Here is a 19,025-nt window from a genome sequence, read left to right on the forward strand (position 1 = left end):
TGAGTTCCACGAAGCATTGGATGACTGATGTCTTGGAATGACACACGGCCTACCAACAGCTTGGACATTCTGGCTGGCCAATTTGAACTCCAACAAACCCATTCCATTTCCAAGAATTTGCCACCGATGGAGAACCCATGGGTGTGGGTCATCTCCGTGGAGTGTTGACTTGAAATCATGCGCATATTGGTTTCCTTCACCTGGTCGTACTGTCCCTTTTACGTACATATACTGCAAGTGGCACGCAATTCAAAATGGAAATCCTTTGGTATCCCCATCACAAACAGCATTGATCTTCATGCCTTGTCCATTGCTGTCCCTCCAGCCTGGTCTTTTCTCATATAAAGTGCTTACATGTACATGTTTAACTAGTTAGCAGTAATTTGCTTCCATTTTGTTGGACAGAAATTCAAAAACAACAGAAATCTTTTAAACAATTTATTCCATAATTTATATGAATATACATGAATAAGATCACTGGTACACGTAGTTACTAGAAGAGCCATTCTAAAAACAACAGATTTGACGAAAGACACGGAAGAAGATAAAAGAGAGATGATCGTAAATGACAGCCAAATACAGTAGAATATGCTGTGTCATGATGGTTCTACAGTCTACACAGTCCTTCAGGGCAAATACTAAAAGAAACTTTGTGGGTTTGAACCAGGGGTTCCAAAGCCAATCCAGGGGGCACCAGGTAGACTCGGGTAACTTTCTTTTGTCTTGGTTCTTTACTCCCCAATCACATTGTAATCACAAAACACATGACAAGTGACTCTTCACAGTTCTTGCACGAATACATACATTTCACATAACGGGCCAGTGCCAACTATATGGCTTGTGAAACGAGAGATCCATTGATTTTGACATGCCTTTTTAGACTTGATTATGCCCAAGTTAAATCCTGACTACATGTACACTAACTGACTAGGAGAAGACACTGATAGAACCCTACATAATTTCTGGAACATTACATAATAGACTTTAGTCAGTGCAAAAAAATACTCAAGAGCTGAGAATCTCACAATGTACTTAAATGGACGGGAAATTTAAGCAGTAATTGGCCAATGTGTACTGGCGCAGTGATATGCATTTTATTGAAAGATTGAGATTTGTATTGCTTTGTCTATGAAAACACTCTTGGCAGGCCCAAGGCTGAAACAGCATAAGGGAAGCCTATATCATGTCAAAACAGCAATACCAAAACACCCCCTATTCTCTCTGAGAGCTCTCGGCATAATTACCCTTTAAATCCAAGAGACTAGTTCCACAGTCGACATTGGTGCATGTATATATTAGAAGAAATGGTTGACCTCATCTTTGGGAAGAAAAAATTTTGTCAAAAGTTCACATTTATAAATATATTGCACTCTATTGATAAATACACAATTAAACACTCAATGACAGAGAGACAATAATAAGTAAAAGGTTACATAATCTAAAGACTATCTACCACAAGGGATGTCTCAATAAAAAGGGATTTGAGATTCAAAATTCATTACAGGAAGGGTAAGCAGGTTTACAGTTACATTGACACTATAGTTAAGTTATAGATGTTGAGAAGGTTTCGTTGTTTGTGCACATTATTTCCCCTTATACGGGAACTAAATTATTGCTGGCCAACATAAATAGACTCTTCCTTTACAAGTTTACCAGATATGCCATTGCAAAATCGATGTTTTTTGTTAACCCTGTATTATCACATGAGAAATAATTTGTATACGAGGCATGATTGTTTAACAAGCACTGTATATAAGTACATCGGTTATTTAACATAAAGTTTCAGAAACCACAATGAGACAGATTACTGTACACAACAATGTTATAATTTCCATAAAATATATCACCAAAAAAACAAATGGAGAGAACTCATTCGCAGCTGATATGCATGAATACAATATCATTAGATAAGTACGCCTGTTTATTCCCCTGACACTATAGGTTGGCAAATTGGCTCAATTTCAATAGTTAATGCTCAGTGTATATGATTTAAGAGTTTAAATTTTGTGTTTTAACTTCACCTTTGACAGTGCATCTGGGAAAATCACCCCAAAAATAACACTCGCCAAAGTTAATACTGTATTTGCTCTTAAAGAGTTCATGAAGGATGTCACCTCAAGCTCTCCACTTAAGGACTATTTCAACAACTCAAGCAATCTTTGAAAAGTATGCTAATGGTTTTGGAAATCGCCGGACACTAGCTTCGGGAACAGACAGAAAGACTAGAATGGAATATCTCTTTGGTACATTTGCCAATACTGATAACACCAAAGAGTCATAAACAACATTCAGATAATATGCAAACACCTAACAGGAATACTGATTGGTTATGAAACAAAGTGCTGGAAGTTGCTGGCCAAAACAAGGAATGTTACTTCTGAACTGTACAGTTTAAATAAATTTCAAGCTCCTCTGTCACACACATTGGTTTAGCCAATCGTAAAGCTGAGTCAAGCAAGGGTGTTGGGTATGTACGTAAGAGGATTGGGCTGACAGCAATCTGACAACTACGCTTTGTCCTGCAGCTCATCTTCAGCCCTCATCATTTCTTGCTGTTTTTTGAATCCACAGCTATCAGCTTTCCCTTGTCAGGCTGGAAAAAGGAAAATTTCAAAATAATGAAAACAATAGTCTCTCAGAATTCAACAAAAGGTCAAGGTTTCCAAATTTTCTTGTGCCAACCAATCCATGAATGTGATTGGCTCAAGATAAGTTCAGAATGTTGCCTGATCTGCCAAGCAATTTTCAATTCTATAACATCTACTAACACGGATGGAAAGAACAAGGCGAAGAGTTGTCAGCAGTTGTGATTACGGCAATTGAGGTTTCATTCATTTCATACTTACAGGGAGTATTTTAAATGAACACGTAAGGTCTTCCGAGACGATCATCACAGCTGCAGCATTATCAAATTCACCACAGTAGTTTGGAGCGCTAAACAAAGTCACAAGTTTTCTCTTTTGGAAGAACTGGTAACCATCTTCAACGACCTGGAAAATATCAGAAATGCTTAAATTTTGCGGCAGCCCCAAAACGTCCACAGCAAGAATGAAAGGAAGATGCCTATCTATGAGGGCAGAACTTCTCCGGTAGAGCTTGTGATGAACTCTTTTGGCTAAAGATGGAATCACCGGGCTTACGGTCACAAGTGACACCCAGTCCTCCACTACTAGCCGCACTCATACGAAGAGCCAAATTCAAGAGCGATGGTAGACAAAGCAACTTTCTACGGAAACTGTACTTGTCCTCACCTGGTGAGCCCTAACAATGAGGCTGCAGTCCTGTCGCTTCAAAAAATGCCTGACAACGTCACCTCCGAACGTGAAAGACACACCCCGATCATTCTCTCCCCAGCCGGTGATGTCCTGAAAAGAACATGAGACTTGTTGTTCAGCGAGGAGGGAAATGCCTTATTGTCTTTTACCAAAGACCAAAGTAGCCTCGTATCATTTTACATTTAGTCTATCAAGTACATGTCATGCCTATATGTGCCATTGAAATTGGATGGCAATGTAGGCCTACATAGACCACCAGCATCACAAACGTACCTCATCCGGATCTGACCACAACAAATCACAGACTAGACCATGATCAGGCACATCCATTGGCCGGTCAATCTCACGTAGCTGAAACAAACAAACTCACATCAGTCGACCAAAGTTTTCATACAACACAAGATGGAGATAATGGTTCACTATGGAAATAGATGGCTCTTCAAGTCGTACACTGAAGAATACTTCGGTTGTCTAGCAATACGTACATCGATGAGTCCACTAAGATTTGGCATAGGAATTGTACAGACACCTCTATATCTAATCAGGGAATACAACTACTATGGAACAGTTCATTTTAAAGGGCAAACAAGCATGATGTTACATACTCAAAATCAAATTGGGATGACAGAGGCTGCCACAGAAAACCTTTGGACACCCAGTTTAATAGTTAGTAGCAACAGTCATATTAACTTGACCGAGCCTTCTTAGTAGGCATGAGGGTAGTGGCTCATTTTGACACTAGATGGCAGCAAACTTAAACTGGGTCCCTTATCCCTCAAAGGGCATGACCTTGCTAATGTTTTAAAGCTTACCTGCTCCAAATCACTGAGATCAGGGGACAATCCTCCATGCATACAAAATATGGTCCCCTCTATAAGGGCAGCTGAAAAAACAAAAAGATTACATTGATCATCACCTCCACTGCTGGGAGTAGTGCAGAAATACGACTTAAGTATGAAATTGACAACAGGGCGAAGGGTTCCTGTCCTCAAAATAATACTTTTTTGTTCCAGAAATCCATGAAGTAGAGTCTTATTACGAGTCAAAGATCAAAGTACCACTGGTGTTTGTGTAACAATCTGATTGTGATACAGTGACAATTAAAGCTTGGTCTGAATATTATTTCTCACCTATGGGGAGGCAGTTAAAACAATCAGTAAACGTCTTCCACAACTTAATGTTGTATCGTCTTTTGCACTCATCATAAAATCCATAGATTCTGTAAGAACAAGGTGAAAAGGTGATTATTTGCTCGTGAAAATGGACTAAACTATTTGGAGGACAATTCAAAGTTTTGGCAATTGATGAAACAATAAAGAAATAAATGAACTGTAAAATGCTGAAAAACTGACCTGTACTGTCCTGTCCCTCTCCGGACACCCATACGTTTACACCTTGAATGACCTTGTCAGATTTCATACGAAACTGGCCTATTTCGGTCACACAAAAATCCATCAGAGCTCATTAAGGGAGATAAAGATCTCTGGATGGTTTCCATGACTACAGGTATCCTAGAGAGCTAGATATTGTTGGAAGGACAGGAACACTGTTCACACTAAGGCACGTCATGCCGCGAGCCAATATTTCCAATCGATTTACACAAATCTTTCATTTATTACACACATAACATTTCAAATATGTATCACATTGTGAGGTTTTCATAGCAGGAAATCTCACCAAGTGATACTGGTGATGACGCACATCACATGTCGACGACTGTCACTCGATTAATTAGCTGCAATCATGAAACTCCCACGAGCATGCATTAGCAGAAACACCCTGATGCGAGTCTGCAAAAGTAAGAAGAGCTTCCTACCTGTTGATACTGGCACATTCATGGTTCCCTCTGAGAAGGAAGAAATTATTTGGATACTTGATCTTGTAGGCTAGAACAAGGCAGATTGTCTCAAGTGAACGCTTCCCCCTAAAAAACATAATATTGAGCAAAAAAAAGGAAATAGGTTATGATGTTTGTGGCTATTTTTTTACCAATTCACTGTCGGGAGGGGCTGGGAAGTTCCTGATCAAATATTATCAACTCGGATTTTAATTCGTCTTTTTAGTTATAACCTTGCAACACGGCATTCATCCAAGTAACCATTAGAGACAATGTCAATGTTATCCATCAATCAATACTTTGTGCGACATGTTTCTCTCTTGATACACGCGCCTCAAAAAGAAGCTGCGCCTGACATGATAAACTGCTACATAAACAAGTTTCCTTTTTAGCACAATATGATTACTGCAATGAAGATAGTCGCCAGTTTCTCTTGGACACAATAGCCAGTAATTGTCAGGGACGATATCATGGTGTGATTTATGCGCAAATATCAATAATCTATGTCATGGTTGCTACCTTGTTATCACACCATCAATATTTCATAGCAAGAGTGTTCAATGAAACAGCGATATAGTTTTCCTTCTACATATACGTTGACAATATAACAATATCAGCTGAAGTAGAACCATGGATGTTGGCATTGACATCAGCGCTTGTCACTTCATTGGTTGATGTGAGGTCGAGGGTTTGATCCTCAGTCGAAACACTTCAATCTATCATGTGAAGATTTCGTAAAGGACTTTTTTTGGCTTCAGTCAAGGTTTCCTGAAGGGGCAAGGCTGGCTTATGTTTCTTCCTGCTTAATGTTAAAACATGCCAACAAAACACATAAACACTCACCAATCAAGAAACGGAAACAAGCCTGAACTCACCTATCAACATAATCACCCAAAAACAGGTAATTTGAGTCTGGTGGGTAGCCACATTTCATAAAGTGACGAAGTAGATCTTCATATTGTCCGTGAATATCACCACATATATTTACAGGGGCATCTAGTTCGATAAGCATCGGTTGCTCCAGGAATATAGCACGAGACAGCTGGCACAGCTGTCGAATCTGTGTCTCCGGAAGCTGCACCTAGAGAAGAGAAGATCTTCCCTGTCACTTTAGTTTACTCAATTCTACAAACTTGTTCTGAACTGATTTGAGAAAAACAATCAGACATGACAGATTACAAGTACATGTCCACTTTGAGTACACACAAAGCATCCAAAAATCCAAAAATTCTGTTGACAAACATACCTGTTTCCCTGGGGTCTCTCGTACAGAGAGTAGCTGTTCTATAACAGCATCTACATCAAATTCTCCCTTCATTTTGGCCATCTGGGTTACAAACACGTCAGACACAGTGATGGCCGGCTACAATATTTGTCTTTTAAATCATCTGAAGAGAAGAGGGAATACAAGTGGTGGAGACAGGGATGGAAAACTCAACAATTCGGGAGTCGATTTCTAATCTTCTTTTAACACCATAACATGGGGTTTTCTGAAATAGTACAAACATGTGTCACAATCAGAAACAGTACATCACAACCATACTTGTAGTATACAAATGTCCTCAAATTTGTCTTTCCTACAACATGGTCTTACACGGAGAACTAAAACCTACATATTACTGTCACACAGATCATTGAAAGCAGTCCTAAATATTCTCACAACTTAGTACATGACATAATGATATTGGTACTGTAAAATCGCTGGGAGACGTTGCTCCTATACACAGAGTGCATGCTCAATGCATAGATGTACGCATCGCACGAGGCGCGCACTCATCGAAACTTCTGGCGAAGCATTCAAGACAACGGACAATCAAACCTTGATTTTGATGTACACCTTTAACTATTCTGAATGACAGTGGGCTAGGGGTTTCTATACATATTTTGCTTTTACCTGAATCTTGAAACCTCCCGATTCAAATCATAAAGAGTTACAAAAAACCCACAAAAAAGAGGGACGAAGTCCGCGAAGACCTTCCCTGACAAATCGAAAATGGCTGAAGCGCATGTTACGTCATCGCAACTCACGACGCGGGGTTGTCTCAGCGCGCGCGCAAGTTAAAGTTAGCGAAAGAACATGTCAAAGGTGACGATAGGCAAATAACTGGGAAAATAGGCGCAATATTCAAAACATCCTCCGGGCGCCAAAGGACGCGCTTATGATTATAACGCGGACGCATTAATTTTTTATGATATAGAAATAGAAATGTCTATAATAGACTAAACTTGGAATGACGGAATATGATGATGGAATATGGGGCGAGACCAATAGGCACAAAAACACAATATCTATTGGTCCTCATGAACCACCTCCTCACTTCCAACGAAATCACTGTCCTCACCATCACACTCTAGGATAGGAACACATCTCTGAATTGAACGATTCCTGAAACCGGTCTTGACTTTGACGCGAACATTGCGGATGACACCGTCGTCTCCAGGGAATACTTCTACGATTCGACCTAGCTCCCATTGACCGCGCACTGCACTTGGATCAACCAAAAGGACAATGTCACCAACCTGAACCTCTCTGTCCTTCCGAAGCCACTTAGACCTTCTTTGCAATGTGGGCAAATATTCCCGAACAAACCGTGTCCAAAACTGATTTACCAAACTCTGGGTAAATTCAAATCTCTTGTGGAGATTTTTGGTTGGGTTGAATGGACCTTGTGGCGTTTCAGCCGATGCTCTTCCAAGAAGAAAGTGGTTGGGCGTTAAGGGCTGTAAATCATTGGGATCATTTGAACTATAACCCAATGGCCTGGAGTTGACCAGATTCTGGACCTCCGCGAATACTGTGGACATTTCATTCCACGTGAGGGTTTGTTGTCCAACAACTAACTTGAGACCTTTCTTGACCAATTTTACAAGTGATTCATAAAATCCTCCCTGGTTTGGACTTAGAGGGGTTATAAAACGCCACTTGACTTGGTGGAGGACGGCAAACCTTTGAATTTGCTCTCGCCCTTCCTGTACAAGTTTTCTTAGCTCCTTCTCCGTGCTGATAAAGGAGCTACCATTGTCTGAGATGATAGTTGACGGCCATCCATGATGCGAGACAAATCTCCTGAAGGCATGGAGAAATGCCTGAGTGGACAAATTTTCCACAATCTCAAGATGTACTGCCCTTACAGTACCACAGGTGAAGATGGCTCCCCAAGCCTTCGTGCTCTTATTTCTACCACATTTGAGGAAGAATGGACCAAACAGATCAAGGCCTGTAGTACTGTAGACTGGAGCAAACAATGCAAGACGCTCACTGGGTAGGTCAGCCATCCAAGGGACCAGTGGAGACTTGCGCAATTTCCTACACACCACACAATCTCTAACAATCTGACGTGCCAAATTCCGACCTCTCAGAAACCAGTACTTTCTCCGGCCATGGCAGAGAGTACTTTCAGACCCGCAATGTCCATTTTTCCAGTGGACATTTCTCATCAACAATCTGGAAATGTGGCAAGATGCTGGGAGGAGAAAAGGATGATTTTCATCATAGGACAGCGGAGACTTGCGAAGACGACCTCCTACCCTGAGCAAACCCTGATTGTCCTCAAAGGGAGCCAGATCCTTGCAACGAGTTTCCCAATCAATGAGCCCTCTCTGCGCAGTAGAAACCCAGTACCTTTCAGCTCTTTCTCGTTCTCCTGGTTCAAGCTCTCCGGTCTTTATATCCTCCTTTCTTGCCCTGGCCCTCAGATTACCAAAGAAGCGGAGGCACAATGCTGTCACATTGATAAGTCTAGGCCAACTTGAATAGTCTTCACACTTGATTGGTGGAACAATCTTCACAGCTGATGCAGACATATTGGGGGGTTGTCTTTCCGGTCTCTTCTCACAATCCCTTTCAGCAATCTTCGACGGCTGAGCTGGCCAATGTGTCTCTCCTTTCCTCAGAAACTCTGGCCCCTCAATCCAGCGACCGGCCATCTCTTCTGGTGTCAATCCCCTGGTGAGATCATCCGCAGGATTCTGGGCTGTTGGGACAAACTTCCAAACTGAGGGATCCCAGGTTGCCTGAATTTCAGCAACTCTTACCCCAACAAATTGCTTCAAGGAGAGAGAGTCAGACTTGACCCAGTGGAGGACAATCTCAGAATCAGACCACAAGTGGACCTCAGGCTTGGTACGCAGCTCAGAATGAATAGTCTTAGCCAGACGTGAGGCAATGAGAGCTGCCATCAGCTCAAGGCGCGGAATTGTGGTTTGGTGGAGTGGGGCCACCCTAGCCTTAGACGAGAACAGGCGGACGCTAATACCATCAGCTGTTGGCCACAGCATGTAGGCAACAGCCCCATATGCATGAATGCTGGCATCCCCGAAAACATGAAGTTGGGGAATTCCAAATGCGTCGTCTGGTTTAACTGACCTAGGGACAGACACTGTCTCAAGTTGTTTGAAACTGGAGAAAATCTCATTCCATCGCTGAACCTGGTCGGGGGGCAGACCAGTGTCCCAACCAAAGTCCTTGAGTCTCCAAATGTCCTGCATGGCAATTTTGGCAGTGATTGTGACTGGGGTAGCAAGACCAAGTGGATCAAAGAGAGTTGACAGATGAGACAATACAGACCTCTTAGTCAAAGACGAGTCAGGTGGATCCTTCACCTTGAAATGAATAAAATCAGTGCTATGATCCCAAGAGACCCCAAGGGTCTTGACACTATCGTTACCGCTACCTCCAAGACTAATAGACTCACCACTATGCACACTAGCTGGCTGACCTTCAGGTTTACCGATACCACGAGAAATGTACCACTCCTTGACTCTGAAGCTCCCTGTCGCTAGGATTTCATCAAGATCACTCATCTTGCCTCGGGCAACGTCTGTCTTTCCACAGGAATGTATCAGGTCGTCCACGTATCGATCTTCTTCTAGGACCTGGGCAGCCTCCGGATGAGACGTCTTGTGGCGCTCAGCTATCTTCAACATCACTAGGCTCGCCATGTCAGGGGATGATCGATCACCAAATGCAACTCTGGTCAGCTTGAAGATTTCAGGGTCTCTTGTGTCATCCCGGTTTCGCCACAGAAAACGATGCACCTCGGTATCCTCAGGCTTCAACAAAATCTGAAGGAACATTTTAGAGATGTCACCCACAATAGCAACTAAGTCCTCCCTGAACCTAAGCAATACTCCAAACAAGTTTCCAATCAAATTTGGGCCCTTATATAGAAAAGAATTTAAGGAGACACCCTGGAACTGACAAGCTGGGTCAAAGACTACTCTTAGGGGTGTGCTGAGTTTATCAGGACGGTATATGCCATGATGCGGCAGATAAAACCTAGGCCTCTTCTCAAGATCACAGGGGTCAACCCTTACGGCCCATCCCTTGTCGACATACTCCTCGACGGCGGCATCATAAAGCAAAGCCTTCTCTGGAGTACGAGACAGACTCCTTTCCAAAGAGATTAGCCTCTTCTTGGTCAGGCAATAATTGTCAGGCAAGAGACAGGGATCTCTCTTCCAGGGTAAACCGATCATGTATCGGTCCCCCTCCAGACTCACAGATCTCTCCAACAGCGCTAGAGACTTCCTGTCCTCTGAGGACATGGGATCAACAGGGCATTGACAAGTTGGGGCTCTGACCCCAAGCACCTCCAGATCATACAAGTCAGACATATCGACCTTCCTAACCAGATTCACAGACAGCCGCTTAGGGGCCTTCCCCTCAGAACCGATTACATACCAACCCAGTGGGATGCGCTTGGCTATGGGCTCAAAATCCAATCCACGCCTGACCTCTTCCTCTGAGTGGAGATGACTGTACTGAACCCCCAATATTAGGTCGACTGGACCACCAGGGTGGGAGATGTTCAAATCCCTGAGATGAGAAAATGAATGCAAATATTCCATGTTCAAAGGTGAGACCTCAGATACTGTGCAATCCATCTCATGAGCCTCAACTAAGTGCTCCTCCCCTCCATCCAAATGGGAAATCCAGAACTTTAGTCTACGACTATCCTGCTGGCCCTGCTGTGACCCACCAACAACTTGAACTTCAATGGGCTCGTTCTTGCCCTGGAGGCCCAAACCTCTTGCAAAATCCCTCCGGATAATGTTGGTCGTTGACCCTGAATCAACCAAGACATTCCCCTGCCTGATCCTACCATTCTCAGCCCTAAACAACACCCTAACTACAGGCAGAATACCATTTTTGTCAATAGCCGCTGTGGCAGAACCTGAAAAAGGAGCAGACTGGACAATCGGAGGTGGAGAGTCAACATGTAGCATCACATGATGCCACCTAGTGCATCCAGCTTTCCCACATTTCCTCTTCGACCTGCAGTCTTTAGCTCGATGACCCCTGACAAGACACGAAAAACACAGATTATGTGTCTTGACAAGATTGTGACGTTCTGAGACTGAATTACTGACAAATGTGGGGCACTCAGGCACCTTGTGTGGCTCAGAGCAGATGTAACACTTATACTTGACAGCCTGCGCAGCAAAGGAGCGACTACCGGTACCTTGCTTTTCATACTTACTACCAGCAACACCCTTGTCAGTGGAGCGGAGATCCCCAAAGTCTGGGTCGCACTTTGCCCTGACTTTCTTGCGTAGGAAATCGGACAGATCGGTTATTGATGGCGCGCGTATAGGGTCACGCTCGCGAATATGGGCGGCTGTGTCCTGCCACTTGTCAATGAGGTAATCAGGGAGACGCTGGACGATGCGGCGTAGAGTTGCAACGGCGTTCACATCAGCGAAGTACTGGAGGCGCTGCAGACCTGCGATGACATTAATAACATCAATGGAGAAATCACGAAGTGCATCTCTAGAATTATCAATCTTTTTACCCCTTGCAATTCTATCAATAAAGGCACGAGCAACTACACTGCGGGCCCCAAATTGGTCCTTAAGTTGTTTCAACGCGGTTGCATACATCACACCTGCACATCCTAAACCAGCTATCAAACGTTCAGCATCACCAGAGAGATGCATTCTCAATTGCGCAAGACGGGCATCATCTTTGAGATGTGGTTTCTCATGAATGTGTAGTTTAAAGCTATCGATAAAGTCTACATAATCGATCGCTTTACCGCTGAACGATTTTATCTTTAATGTAGGAATGTCTCTACCCGCCTCTATGCGATAGAGGGCAGACGCTATAGTCAATTCACCACTGACACCACCGGGCAATACCGTCTCTTGAAACTCCACCAGTTCATCGATCCACCGGTCGAAGGTGGGCTCTGGATCCAACGCGACTCCGGCAGAGAGTCGAACACCAGACCGAATCGAAGACGGGCTGGCAAGCGGTACACCAATGGACGGTGTACTTGACAGCGACAATGGACCAGCAGCAGTCATCACTGGGGACAAGCCGGGTGGCGGACCAAAACCAGGTGGCAACGTAGCAGGAACAGTCGGCAGCGAGGCGGAAAACAGCCCAGGAGGGGCCGTCGTGGCAGCAGCAGCAGTAGTACCACTTGGCAGCGACACAGGAACCAGTCCAGCAGGGGGCGACGTGATGACAGCAGTGACTGGCGGCAATGACACAGGAACCAGTCCAGCAGGGGGCGACGTGATGACAGCAGCACCGGATGCAGGCCCACTAGTAGAAGCTGTGGGGGAAGGTGGCCGAGCTTTGGTCAGCTTCGATTGATGGGCAGCGGCTTCATCAATAAAGTTGTAATACACCTCAATCAGTTCCGCCTCCCAATGAACAAATGCATCAGCATCCGTCGAATCTTCCTCCACCAGCGAAATCATATCAGTATTGATGTCACATGCCTGTCTAAAGTCCGCTGCAAGGGCATCCAGTTCTCGCTCAAGTCTCAGCAGCGAAATCGTGTCCTTATCGATGTTCTCTTTAAGGCGGTTGATAGCCCTCGTGCAACGGGCACGCAGTCCTTTGCGTTTGCTCTTTAAGTCTTCCATCGGCGCCATGTCGATCTTCACCAGTGCAGAAGCAGGATTCAGAAAAGAATGGTGGAGACAGGGATGGAAAACTCAACAATTCGGGAGTCGATTTCTAATCTTCTTTTAACACCATAACATGGGGTTTTCTGAAATAGTACAAACATGTGTCACAATCAGAAACAGTACATCACAACCATACTTGTAGTATACAAATGTCCTCAAATTTGTCTTTCCTACAACATGGTCTTACACGGAGAACTAAAACCTACATATTACTGTCACACAGATCATTGAAAGCAGTCCTAAATATTCTCACAACTTAGTACATGACATAATGATATTGGTACTGTAAAATCGCTGGGAGACGTTGCTCCTATACACAGAGTGCATGCTCAATGCATAGATGTACGCATCGCACGAGGCGCGCACTCATCGAAACTTCTGGCGAAGCATTCAAGACAACGGACAATCAAACCTTGATTTTGATGTACACCTTTAACTATTCTGAATGACAGTGGGCTAGGGGTTTCTATACATATTTTGCTTTTACCTGAATCTTGAAACCTCCCGATTCAAATCATAAAGAGTTACAAAAAACCCACAAAAAAGAGGGACGAAGTCCGCGAAGACCTTCCCTGACAAATCGAAAATGGCTGAAGCGCATGTTACGTCATCGCAACTCACGACGCGGGGTTGTCTCAGCGCGCGCGCAAGTTAAAGTTAGCGAAAGAACATGTCAAAGGTGACGATAGGCAAATAACTGGGAAAATAGGCGCAATATTCAAAACAACAAGGGTTAAGAAAAAAGACAATGTAAGGACCCATTATGGCATAGCAGGCCAACAGGCATACAAGGTCTTCGACCTTATACAATGATATAATGATGGTAAAGCCAGAACAGCAGGCAAAGTGATATGAGTTCCAAGTCTGATACCCATGTGATAGTCACTTTTTCAAGCTCATTTCTTCAAGCACACTTTCAGTTTCATACACTTACCAATCTCAGACTGTACATCGAATAATCAATGCATACATCCAATAATCCAGTTATTTTTTACAGCCGAGAAACGAGGCAATTTTTTCAACATGATCAGACAGTAGCGATCAGACCATAGTAAAATACGAAATAAGACTGAGTGGTAATCTGCTATAAAAATACGAAGTTTTAAATGCCTAAAGGAAACATGCCCATATATTTTCTTTCATAATTAATGTTCATACGGTATCCTGTTTCATATTTTATATTCGATAAGGAATATACCATGCAGGGAGACTTGTATGGTTCTTTCATTCAGAGGGAGGCTGTCACAGCATAGGAAGACAGCAAAGGTACATGTGGCATGATTTTTCAAATCAGGTATTGGGACAGGGAGGTGTAAAGTTGGCTGCATTGCTCATGTGGATAACAGACTATAAACCCAGGATAATTCAATAGCAAGATAAAACAAGGGCAATGGATGTTTTTCAAATAGCTTGATCAAAGAACTTTATTCTCGTTCAAGGTTCACTGATGTTAAAAAATTACCTTGTTGTACTTGTAGACAACACCCTGCAGGCCTCTCAATTGCACTCTGGCTACACCCTCTAGGGTGTGCCCAAATTGACTGGTGCCCAAATTACAGTACTTTTAAAATATGCCCAAGTTAAGGTGAAAATGAGAAAAAATGAAAGAAATACAGGATTTCACATGTTTAGAGGCTATAACAGTGTAAGAGTAATATTCTATCTGGCTACATAACCATATGGAATCATTTTTTTTAAATACTTTTATGATTTACTCACCTATGAATGGATTTTTCAAGGACACTGGTGTGCCCAAATTCAAAATGAAAAATAGAGGGTGTCACCGAAGTCTGTGCAATCGAAAGGCCTGCCCTGCCTGGATCAAATATAGGTGTTATGTCCAATGACCTTTGGTATAGAAAGAAGACTTGGATTGGACCCGATTCGAAAAATAAATTGAAACTTAGTGCATGTACACACGTCAATAACTGATCAAATCAAAACCATATTCTACCCAGGATGAGAACAATCTCTCCAAAACTGGGGTGATTATTCAAAGTGCTATTCAAATAACTAGAGGTGGCATGATTTCGCCCATAGCATAACTAGTTAGCACTCATTCGGAGAGATTAGGCCTACTTCCTAAGAAATGGCATACTTCATAATAGCTTATAAAACTTTGAAATGAATTTGTTGACATTAGAATGGGTAATCCAATTGAAAATATTGACATTTGTAAAGTAGAAGACAGTAGGTACCATTAGTATGTGAACTCTAAAATTCCCAGACAAAACTTCTACTTACTACTCATTCGAAATGGTTCATATTATTTCTTGAGTAGAATACATAATCGAGAGAAGTATGCTTAAAAAAATAACATTTTAGCTCACCAAGTGCATTTTTGGTTGATATCGGACCAAGAGGGGTATTTCCTGACGTGAAGACTAATCTGACAAGTCTAATCGGAAAAGGATCTTCAAAGTCACTTTCTCACAGCTTCTGCATGATTAAATAAAGATTAGTGTATAGCTGAAGAGTTCCTTTTGATGATGGTAACATCTGATGCCACGCCGACATGAGCCAACATTAGCAACCGGCCAGGTTCTGATTTGGTGGCGCCATTAGCCAATCACTGAATCAGTGAACAAGCTTTGTGAAAGGGATGGGATTTTTGTCAATTGTTAGGCTATATACTGCTGCCGGTACCACATAGGCCCACTAAACACTAGACACATTGAGGAGGATAAAATCTCAAACATTCAAAGACTGAGAGAGATACTGCCTTGAATGAGATTTCGTATTTAATTTTTGATCGAGGCAAAGCAGGCCGCGAACTTGCTCCCTTTAGTCTGGTTACTCCAAGATACGAGAAATAACAAGAGAGAGCATACACTACATAATAGTCAGATACCTACAGTAGAACCTCTCTATTTAAGGACACCCTCGGGACTGACCCGTAGCTGTCCAAAGACTATGAGAGCCAGGTGTCCTGATTTATACTTAGAGACTAGAGAGAGGTCAAATTGGAATGGAAACAACCAATCTGGGATCAGAAGTCGTGGCCTTAACAGAGAAGTGCCCGCTTGTATAGTATATCTAATATAACGTGTAGTCAGTAAAGTAAGTACTAGTGCATCTGACTGCACTGACATAGGGCCTACGCGGTGTCGGTGGTTCCATGATGGATGCATTGGATGCAGTGCCACTGCCAGTGCAGTGAATGAGTGATGCACAAACCCGTCATGACATCGCTTTACCATGACATCAGACATGTCCGTATTCAATCCTTTCAGTCTCACCATTGTCAGCGTCCATGACAAATTCCAATGTCAAAGATCGATCCTAGTCAAATTTCGCGCCTGAAAAGTTCATAAATCTATTATATCTACTTACAGTTATGCGTTTAGCCTGATTTACATATGTGAATAACAGGATTTAGGTCCAAATCATTGAAAGTCATCTGGACAATCGCCATTTGGAAGCTTAGCCTTAGGTCTCATTGGGGAGTTTTTTTGTAACTGACACAACGTAGTTCCTAAAAAATAATTGATTTCTTGGTCCTAACAGTGTGCCAGTGTTGATTTAACAAATGTTTTGGCAAAAAAAATTTTTTTGGAGTTTTTGAAACCGTGAGCGCTACTCAATAGGCAGCTAACAAGAAATTTCGTATTTTACTGTTGTTACCGACATGTGTACACTGAACGTGGGATGTGCGTCGGCCCCGTGTTGAAATGCCGTTCACAGTGCCAGTTGGTGCGTTTTTTCGCTGATTTGTGCAAAATTCAACATATCTCAAAAGTTCAATAGTTGACCCTCAATTTATTTTTTATTTTTGTGTAGCGTAAGCAACTGTCATTCACGGGAGAATGGTCACTGTAAGAATTGTCCAGGAAGAAAGGTATAATATTTGGGGTTTTCCGTGACAGTCCGGCCCGCGAATTTGCACATTGCACGAAATGATAAATTTTGACTACTGTATGCAAAACAGCAGGGATGGCTATTCTACTTGTGTCATTTCAACCCATTTTGCATGTATAGTTTTGTTTGAACATGAAATTCAATATTGCGACAGAGTTTTCTTGATATATCGTATTTATATAGCTCGGTGATATAAAAGATAATGCTCACATTTGATTTTAATGTTTGAATGGCTTTCCCAAAAAATTTTTAGAAGCGAGATCAACAGGGTCAAACGAAATAGTCTTTGGCGCCAATGAATGGTATCAGCAATGATTTGAATTAAGATTCGAGTCGATTCTTTTGGAGTCGGAAATACCCATGCACACGGCAATCGTATCTACCGGTATAGCTCCGTGCACGTGATTTGAAGGGACAATTTCGGTGTGGGATTTAGGTGGCCAGGAAGCTGATATGTAATTTGAATCTATCCGCCTGCTCATCACTGTAGTTACAAACTAAATGCTCATCGCTAATAAGGAATTTAGCATGTAATGTGTGACGGGTTGACATGACTTGCAAATCTTAGATTTTTTGGCAAACACCAAAATCTCACCAAAACGGAATGTAACTGTACGTGTACAGTTACATTCCGTTTACAGTTACATTCCGTTTTGGTGAGATCTTTTTTGCAGTTTGATGATATGTCAATAATTCTCTCAGCTCCTTGAGAAGTCACGTTCCTACTTGAAGCTATTTTGCATGAAAAACAGCCTGTCTCATGCCAAAGTTGTCCCTTCAACAAAGAACGTTTGTAGCTGATTTTATGGTTTGAATGGCCATTTTGAAAGAGGGTTTAGAATCGAGGTCAACCAAAATAGTTCTTGGCCTCTAATGTACCCTCGGGAATTCAAGCCGCCGACTAGTCAAACCATTCTCTGGCCGATTGCTCGAACACCTGGAATCAGTGTGTACTTCAGCTTGAAAAGTTCGGGTGAAGGGGTTTTCTTCATGATAATATTCACAATGGTATATGATGATGGTATAAGAGGGCCGGCGAATCTAGGAACTGGAAGAAGAGGGAGCGTGCACTGCATTTCTCATCAAAATTCCTGGACAGGTGTGTTCCAAAATTTCATGAGTGGTCAATTAAAAAAAGTTTACATCAATTAGGAGCCGTGCATCTGGTGCACCCGCTTGGATCCGCGCCTGATAAACGGACATGAATGAATAATAATAAGAAAATGTTTCAAAAAACACGAAAAAGGTAGATTCGCCGGGGTTCGAACCCGTGACCACCCAATCCGTAGTGCAACCGTCTAACCGCCGAGGCCATCAAGGCTTTACAGTAAGGGGAATGATAGACAGGGAATTTTCCTTGTTCAATTCGTCGCCATATTGAAAAAGCGCAATGATTGTGACGAGGTTACGCTGGCGGAAGAGTAATTGGGTACAAATAGTCCCAGATAATCGTATAATTCAATATTGCGACAGAGTTTTCTTGATATATCGTATTTATATAGCTCAGTGATATAAAAGATAATGCTCGCATTTGATTTAAATGTTTGAATGGCTTTCTCAAAAAAATTTTAGAAGCGAGGTCAGCAGGGTCAAAAGAAATAGTCTTTGGCGCCAATGATATCAGCAATGATTTGAATTAAGATTCGAGTCGATTCTTTTGGAGTCGGAAATACCCATGCACACGGCAATCGTATCTACCGGTATAGCTCCGTGCACGTGATTTGAAGGGACAATTTCGGTGTGGGATTTAGGTGGCCAGGAAGCTGATATGTAATTTGAATCTATCCGCCTGCTCATCACTGTAGTTACAAACTAAATGCTCATCGCTAATAATGAATTTGGCGTGTAATGTGAGACGGGTTTGACATGACTTGCAAATCTTAGATTTTTAGGCAATCGTACAGTTACCGGCATTCCGTTTTGGTGAGATCTTTTTTTGCAGTTTGGTGATATGTCAATAATTCTCTCAGCTCCTTGAGAAATCACGGTCCTACTTGAAGCTATTTTGCATGAAAAACAGCCTGTCTCATGCCAAAGTTGTCCCTTCAACAAAGAACGTTTGTAGCTGATTTTATGGTTTGAATGGCCATTTTGAAAGAGGGTTTAGAATCGAGGTCAACCAAAATAGTTCT

General features: G+C 42.5%; 2 protein-coding genes across 3 annotated transcripts; both read right to left on the bottom strand.

Annotated features, from left to right (window-relative positions):
* Positions 1-425: 425 nt before the first annotated feature.
* Positions 426-16,461, bottom strand: LOC135484409 (uncharacterized). 2 transcript variants are annotated; one of them, XM_064765832.1, is made up of 10 exons: positions 16,369-16,461; positions 6,359-6,500; positions 5,988-6,193; positions 5,092-5,199; positions 4,406-4,494; positions 4,088-4,158; positions 3,549-3,626; positions 3,252-3,365; positions 2,847-2,990; positions 426-2,593 (listed from the first exon to the last, which is right to left on the bottom strand). In XM_064765832.1, exons 2-10 carry the CDS (start codon positions 6,437-6,439, stop codon positions 2,543-2,545), a joined length of 942 nt encoding a protein of 313 aa, XP_064621902.1. In that variant the 5' UTR covers positions 6,440-6,500; positions 16,369-16,461; the 3' UTR covers positions 426-2,542. The 2 variants fall into 2 exon arrangements, with proteins under 2 accessions (XP_064621902.1, XP_064621910.1); XM_064765840.1 differs by lacking the exon at positions 16,369-16,461 and adding an exon at positions 15,366-15,722.
* On the bottom strand, positions 7,402-12,999 carry LOC135496797 (uncharacterized). Its single transcript, XM_064786317.1, has one exon. It carries the CDS (start codon positions 12,997-12,999, stop codon positions 7,402-7,404), a length of 5,598 nt encoding a protein of 1,865 aa, XP_064642387.1.
* Positions 16,462-19,025: the final 2,564 nt, after the last annotated feature.

The sequence above is a fragment of the Lineus longissimus genome, chromosome 1 (genome assembly GCF_910592395.1).
Source record: "Lineus longissimus chromosome 1, tnLinLong1.2, whole genome shotgun sequence".
In the NCBI taxonomy this organism is placed as follows: domain Eukaryota; kingdom Metazoa; phylum Nemertea; class Pilidiophora; order Heteronemertea; family Lineidae; genus Lineus; species Lineus longissimus.